At 57.5% G+C, this 7,305-nt stretch overlaps 1 protein-coding gene across 2 annotated transcripts; it reads left to right on the top strand.

Annotated features, from left to right (window-relative positions):
• Positions 1-814: 814 nt before the first annotated feature.
• On the top strand, positions 815-4,291 carry LOC134401856 (uncharacterized). Of its 2 annotated transcripts, XM_063131167.1 has the most exons (3): positions 815-1,769; positions 1,896-2,555; positions 3,857-4,291. In XM_063131167.1, exons 1-3 carry the CDS (start codon positions 1,188-1,190, stop codon positions 4,280-4,282), a joined length of 1,668 nt encoding a protein of 555 aa, XP_062987237.1. In that variant the 5' UTR covers positions 815-1,187; the 3' UTR covers positions 4,283-4,291. The 2 variants fall into 2 exon arrangements, with proteins under 2 accessions (XP_062987237.1, XP_062987246.1); XM_063131176.1 differs by lacking the exon at positions 3,857-4,291 and having other exon boundaries at positions 823-1,769; positions 1,896-2,957.
• Positions 4,292-7,305: the final 3,014 nt, after the last annotated feature.

Here is a 7,305-nt window from a genome sequence, read left to right as displayed (position 1 = left end):
GGGGATATGCATAACGTCATCAGAATGAAAGGGAAATTATGTGAGAGGTGAGGAGGCCACGAAAAACAGTGTTCCCATGAGATCTATTTCTCTCAGTCATAATATATAGTGTCTCTTGTCTGGTGTCATCATAACATTGCCAATTGTGTATTGCCCTGAACACATTCAATATTATTGGTTGATGCTCATCTGGAGTCACGGCATGGGATAACACCATGAAATGCAGCTGCTCTGGGCAACATTTCCATCTTATCATAATATATAGTCCAACTTGATTGTCAAATTTAGGAGGTATCAGTCTAGAAGACAATTGGAACAGGCAGGGAGAAGACTAGACTTGTGAAACAGGGAAGGAGGTAATAGCCACTCTGTGGCGTTACACCCCACAAGTCAATTCCAAATGTATGTCTGCAGTGTGTAAGTCTGTGGTTTTTAGAATGTTGGCCTGAGTGGGCGGAGTTAGAATGTCTTGGGAGGGGGGGGGAGTGATATATAAGGGAATGACTGAGGGGATTGAGAGTTCTTGTTCTTGTTCTTTTCAGGAAAGCTTTTCAGGGAGACTTGTTAGGTACTCTTAGGGCGTTGCTAGACCTACCGGGTGTTCCGTCGTTGAGGAGCGGTGAAAGCGGCTTTTCCCGTTCAGCCGTGACGCCTCATGATCCACACCTGCCTTCGATTTATGGCGGAAGTTTGCGCCGGTTGTGCTGCTGCCGCCGCGAGAACGGTTGCGCAGCCACACCGGCCTGATTGCCGCGGCTTTTTTTTTCGCTCGCTGCACGGTTTGCGCACGTCCGAAAGACCGCAAACTTGCGCAGCCGTCAGCGATGCCGCCGCCGGCCCTGGCGGCGGCAGCGGCGGCAGTGCCAGTGCCAGCTGAAGTGCTGCTGGTGCTGTTGAGGGTCAACATTGATGCGCTCACTTCCTGATGGGGGTCGTGGCGGGTGTCATATGACCCGAGGTCAATCGTCTGCATGGCCACTCTGTGCCTACATCTCCCATCATGCCTCTGAGGTGTCGGCGGCGATGACCGCCTCTGTGCCCTGTGCCCCATCCCAAGGAGCCAACCCACATCTGGCAGAAACAGCTGCGCCAGCGGAAGCGCATTGTCCGGATGCAGCATATCAGGGCAGCAGAGGTGGCTGTGTGTGCGCGTCTGTGCGGGAAACGATAGCCAAGAGAGGGCAACTATGCTCCCTGACGAGGACCGTGACGATCTTTGCGCGGCCATAGCCATGCTGATCTTGCTTCTGTCGGAGTATCAGCGCCTCCGTGCACAGGTGGCTGCCAGGCGGCGGCAGTTGCGGGAACAACTGGGGAGGTGGCTACTCCGCCGCAGCAAGCTGCGGGCCGCCCTCTGCCGAACGAGGCTAGCCATGCTGGCCGCGTATGGCGACTACGTCCGCGAGACACGCCGCCGCTTCTGGGTCCGGCCGAGGAGCAAGGACTGGTGGGAGAACTTTGTCCTGAAGGAGTGGGACGATGAGCAATGGCTGAGCCATTTCCGCATGAGCAGGGGCACCTTTTTTGAAATCGTGGAGGAGTTGCGGCCGCATCTGGACAGGAGGTTGACTGTCATGCGTAGACCTATCCCAGTGGAGAAACGCCTAGCCATCACCCTATGGAGGCTGGCTACCCCTTGCGTCTACAGGACCACAGCAGAGCAGTTCGGGGTAGGCTGCTCTACGGCGGCACAAATAGTCCTGGAGGTGTGCTTTGCCATGGAAGTGACCCTCCTATCTCGTACAGTCAAGATTGGGAACGTGGCAGAGGTGAGTGGGGGATGGGGGATGGGGTGGGGGAATGCGCTGGGAACAGGCACTCACTTTTGCGGAGGTCCGCAACTTCGGAACAATGGCGCTGTCACTAATATGCCCTTTGTGTTTTCTGCCCCACAGATCATGCATGGTTTTGGGGAGCTGGGGTTCCCTCATTGTGTGGGCGCGGTGGATGGCAGCCATATTCCTCTCCAATCTCCGATACACCAAGCCTCAGAATACATAAACAGGAAGGATGAGTACTCCATGATTCTGCAGGGGACCTGCGACCACAAGGGGCGGTTCATCAATGTGGAAATAGGATGGAGCGGCAAGAACCATGATGCCTATGTCTTTGCCAACTCAGGCCTCTGTGAGACGATGGATGCAGGTGTCTTCGTGCCTACCCATCCAACAATCAGATTGCACGGCCAGCAGATTCCACCCCTCATTATTGCGGATGGCGCGTACCCTTTGCGTGAGTGGTTGATGAAACCCTATGGTGGGGCACTCACTCCACAGCAAGCCCACTTCAACCGCTGTCTTAGGCGAGCACGCCTTGTGGTGGAGCAGGCGTTCGGCCGCCTCAAGGGGAGGTGGCGGAGCATAGGCGTGCGCCTGGAGCTGGCCGAAGAAAACATCCCTTCGGTCATCAGTGCTTGCGTCATCCTGCACAACATCTGCGAAACCAAGGGGCACGCCATGCTCGTGGAGGCGGCGGAGCACAATTCTGTTGAGCTGGCTACTCTGGGCGAGCCCTACGTCAATGAGGCCAATCGCCACACCCGGGAAGGGCACAAGGTGCGGGATGCTGTCAGAGAGTTCCTGTGGGCTAACCGCCGCTGACAGCCTGCCTCATAAAATTGGACTGTGCTTCTTCCCCTGTGCAGTCCTTCCAGTCCTTTACCCCAGAGTAACAGCCGTATGCCCACTTGTGTGCAATCAACTCTAGGCTATGTACGCCCAGATGTATGCAATAATATATATGCTATGTACGCCCACATGTATGCAATAATATATATGCTATGTACGCCCACATGTATGCAATAATATATATGCTATGTACGCCCACATGTATGCAATAATATATATGCTATGTACGCCCACATGCATGTTATTTACTGTTTACTCTGTACAGCACCATCTACAGTGATGGTGCTATATAAATTAGTAATAATAATAAACTCCAGTCAAACTGCGCAACGTGAAATCATCCTAAATGTAGCCCGAAGGGCAAACCGTGCTTATCACCATCGTCCGCTTATTTGCGGACGTCCGCAATCTCGGAAAACGTCAACAGGGGGAGCGTATGTCTCCGAAGGGCAAACCGTGCTTATTGGCATCGGCCGCTTCTTTGCGCATGTACGCAGTTCCGAAAAACGTCAACAGGGGGCGCGTACGTCAGGCCTACCCCGGTCAAGATGGAGCCTCGGAGGGTCGCCTACTGGCAGGAGCCCGAGATGGAGATGCTCCTTGAGCTCCTCCTGCAGTCTGGAAGGTCGGAGCGCCTCATGAGGAGCTCCAGCCTCCAGACTATTGATATTTTCAGGAGGGCTGCAAGGAGCCTCTCCATCGCGGGCTACTCCCGCACTGCTGAGCAGTGCAGGAGCAAGTTTAAAGGCCTAAAGGCGGCCTTCTTTGAGGCTCTGGAGTGCTACCGGGGTAGCCCTCCTAGGAGAGCCCAGCCCCCCTTCTACACCCTCCTGCACGAGTTGTGGGATCGGGCTGGGCGACCCTCGTGGGAGGAGCGCCGCCCAACAAGTAAGTACCCTTTGTATCACTGTGCCCCATCCCCCAACACTGCAGCCATGCTGAAGCTGCCCTGCACCACCTGCTATAATCATTGCCTGCCCCTCTGTGTGGTGGTTGCACTCAGCCTCATGCCAGTGCCTTGGCCAACTTGTCATTTCTCCATCCCAGCCCATGTATAATGCATGTTGGCAGCCAGGTGCAAAGCCCATCCCCCATCCTGGTTCCATGTAGGCAGTGGCCCCTAGAACTGCTTACCATGCCCATGTAATGTGGGTTCCAATGTGGCATCTCATTGCGCAATGAATGTCCTGGCCCACTAACTGATGCATACCTGCCTATTACCTTCACAGGGCTTCAACGTGCCCGCCTCCGGGCTGTGTGCCAGGAGGAGCCTGTTGCAGCTGAGGAGGAGCAGCACCCAGCAGAGGAGGGCAGTGGGGAGGGAGGCCCCCCTCCTGAGGCGGCCCCCCCAGAGCAACCTCCCTGCAGCCCACCCACCGCACCACCTGGTAAGTCCACAGCCCTACCACAAGCAGGGGTTGGTGCTGGTTCCACGCACCTTCTGTTTGGGGGCTTGGGGAAGAGGCTGCATTCATTGGAGAGGGAGTGGTGCACATCAGTCTAGTGGCATCCAAATGAACACGTATGTGGCCTCCTCCCTGCCAGGTTGTGCACCATTCCACCTGCCCACCCACTCCCTCACTACAGTTCTGGTTGTGCACTCCCCACTCCCATCCCTCACCTCCTCAACACCCCTTCTTTTCTGTGACAGGTGATGGAGCTGCTGTGGCCGTCACTCCAGACCTCATGCGGTCGTTCAGCCGCTTAGAGGGGGCGGTGCGCAGAACAAGTAAGTAGTGACTCTAGTGTTTGGTGTGCTCATGGGGGGGTGCTGCAGCATACATCACTAATACCATCTTTCCTTTCGCAGTGCGCTCCTTGGAACGGAGGGTCACCCGCCTGGAGCGGGACGTCCGGGCCATAAAGACATCCTGCAGGCAGGATGCTCACGACCAGCAAGGCCCCTGACTGTGGCGTTTTTATTTTTTTATTACTGTGTTTGAAAATAATGGTTTTCATTAAAATAAAGCTTTCCTTTGCTGTTGTTATAAAAAATTAAAAATTTTCTAATGTTTATAAAAAAAAATAAATCTAATATATTTTGCTTAAAGGTGTGTGTGCGCTTCTATGCAGTGCTTGGCCAGGGTCCCTGGCAGGAGTAGGAGGAATGGTGAGCCACCCCACCCCACTCCACCCCACACTCAATACTACCTTCCCCCCTTCATGGGGAGTAGGGCTGGCGCTCCTTGGGATTACGCTTCGGCCACTCCCTGCGCTGCTGCTTGGCAGGTGGGCTGTGTGGTTCCCCACGCACTGCAGGGGGAGGTGCTGCAGGCTCCAGGTGCCTGCTCCTGGCCTTTCCATTCCCCCCCACCGCTGCTGGGGCTGCCTTGGCCCTGGTCTCAGGCCCCACAGCCGGTGGGGCTGCCTTACCCTTGCCGTGAGTCCCCCCAGCCGGTGGGGCTGCCTTACCCTTGCCGTGAGTCCCCCCAGCTGGTGGGGCTGCCTTGGCCCTGGTCTCAGGCCCCACAGCCGGTGGGGCTGCCTTGGCCCTGGTCTGAGCCCCCCCAGCCGGTGGGGCTGCCTTGGCCCTGGTCTGAGCCCCCCCAGCCGGTGGGGCTGCCTTACCCTTGCCGTGAGGCCCCCCAGCCGGTGGGGCTGCCTTGGCCCTGGTCTCAGGCCCCACAGCCGGTGGGGCTGCCTTGGCCCTGGTCTGAGCCCCCCCAGCCGGTGGGGCTGCCTTGGCCCTGGTCTCAGGCCCCCCAGCCGGTGGGGCTGCCTTGCCTTTTGCCCTGCCTTTCCCCCCCTGGGATGGGGCACAAAGAGGTTGCTCCTGGGGTGGGGATGGGGTGTCCTCCCTCTGGGGTGGGGATGGGGTGTCCTCCCTCTGGGGTGGGGATGGGGTGTCCTCCCTCTGGGGTGGGGATGGGGTATCCTCCCTCTGGGGTGGGGATGGGGTCTCCTCTCTCTGGGGTGGGGATGGGGTCTCCTCCCTCTGGGGTGGGGGTTCGGGAGCCTCCTCCCAGAGTGGGCCAGGGAGTAAGTGTTCCGCTGGGTCCCTGCCTCTCACTCCACCAGTTTGTGGGCCAGTAAGAGGCAGTGCCCTCACAGGGCGATCCCTATGCCTAGGGGGGCCAGTCCTCAGACCACGCATGCCACCGACCAGCTCCTCCAGACAGGTGGCTACCCTATCCACACAGCGCACCATTGCTGCCGCATTTTCAGCATCTACTTGGAGTTGCTGCCTTGCGATGTCCAGATATTCGCTGAAGTTGTCAGAGTCACGCTCAAGGATTTGGAGGATGCGGGCGTTGTCTGCTGCTGCCTGGCGCATGATCTCCAGAGCAGCATCTCCTCCTCTCCTCTGGGAGCGACGGTTGCGAATCTCTGCAAGGCGAGAGGCAGGTGACAGGGTGGCCCTGGGGTTTGCCACCCCTGGATCTGTGTGGAGAAGGTTGGCTATTCAGACACATGCGGCAGCACTGAACAGGGGAGGTGAGGATCAGGTGGAGTGTGCAGTGCCATACAGATACACCACCACCTTAGGCAAGCACACTGCTGCACATCTAGCCGCCCAATTGCACAAGAGGGCACAGCAGGTGAAGTGCCCCTTCCTGCCTGGCAGCGAAAGGGTGTGGTTGTGCGCCTAGAACTGCCCTTAGCAACTAAGCAGCTGGCAGTGGTGCTGGTGGGTGGCTAACTCACAACATTGCATTCCAGCCCCAGACTTCTGCTGTTCTGTTATCTGTGAGAGCCGTTCCCATGGCTGAGGAATGCTGACTCCCACTCCCACTCCCACAGCATCGACCTTGGTGCATCTGGGGAATTGCAGGCTCCTTCCCAAGATCTTCCCCCACTGCTCCCCTCCTGTTGGTGTGATGGACTGAAGGCAGTTCAATCACACCCACCCACCACACTAACTGCACCTTCCCCCATTCAGGGCATTCAGCACAGGGCACCTGCCAGGGTGCCGTGTAGATCCTTGCCTACCTACATCTGGCCACACACCTGTGTGTTAGTGCTGCCATGTCCCCAGCATGTCTGAGTGGTTGCAGGAGCACACATGCACACCTGAGGAGTGCAGAGTACTCACCAGGAGCACGTCCTCTATCTGGGCTGTCCCTGGAGCCACCTTCAGTGGGTTGTGGGGGGCCTGTCAAGGCAAAGTCAGGCCTATGTCACACTCATACCTCACCATTTGCCAGTCCACCCTCTACCAAGGATCAATGCCCATGGTTGTGGGGATGCTGTATGGTGGGCACATACTCACAGTTCAGTCCAGTCTGCCTGCTGGTGCCTTCACCTGCTTCGCTGTCAGAGTCTGCAGCTACATTACCGGATTCTTCATCATCTGGTGGCATGTAGGAGAAAGCATTGGAGGTAGGGGGAAGGGCAGCTTCCCCTCCCCAGAGATGCAGGGGCCTCAAATGCAGCCCTTCCAGGCCCCCCTCCTCCAGGCATTTTGCGTGGAGAAGAGAGGATTCCCACTGGCATGGGATGCTGTGCTGGTGCCCCCACCTCCCGCCCCCTACCAGCAAGCCTTTGGGGTGGCTCTGCAGTCCCATTGCCGAAGTTGGTGGGGAGGTGTAGGGGTGGGCTTGGGGAGGCAGACGGGCACACTCACCAGCTGATGTGTCTTCGTCCACATCCCTGCTGAGTGAGGTGGTTTCGCTGGCGTCCTCACACATGTCCTGGGAGCCCACAGGAAGAGAGGGTGGTGGCTGAGTGGCTCGGGAAG

The sequence above is a fragment of the Elgaria multicarinata genome, chromosome 1 (genome assembly GCF_023053635.1).
Source record: "Elgaria multicarinata webbii isolate HBS135686 ecotype San Diego chromosome 1, rElgMul1.1.pri, whole genome shotgun sequence".
Classification (NCBI taxonomy): domain Eukaryota; kingdom Metazoa; phylum Chordata; class Lepidosauria; order Squamata; family Anguidae; genus Elgaria; species Elgaria multicarinata.
This window is presented reverse-complemented; position numbering and strand designations above follow the sequence as displayed.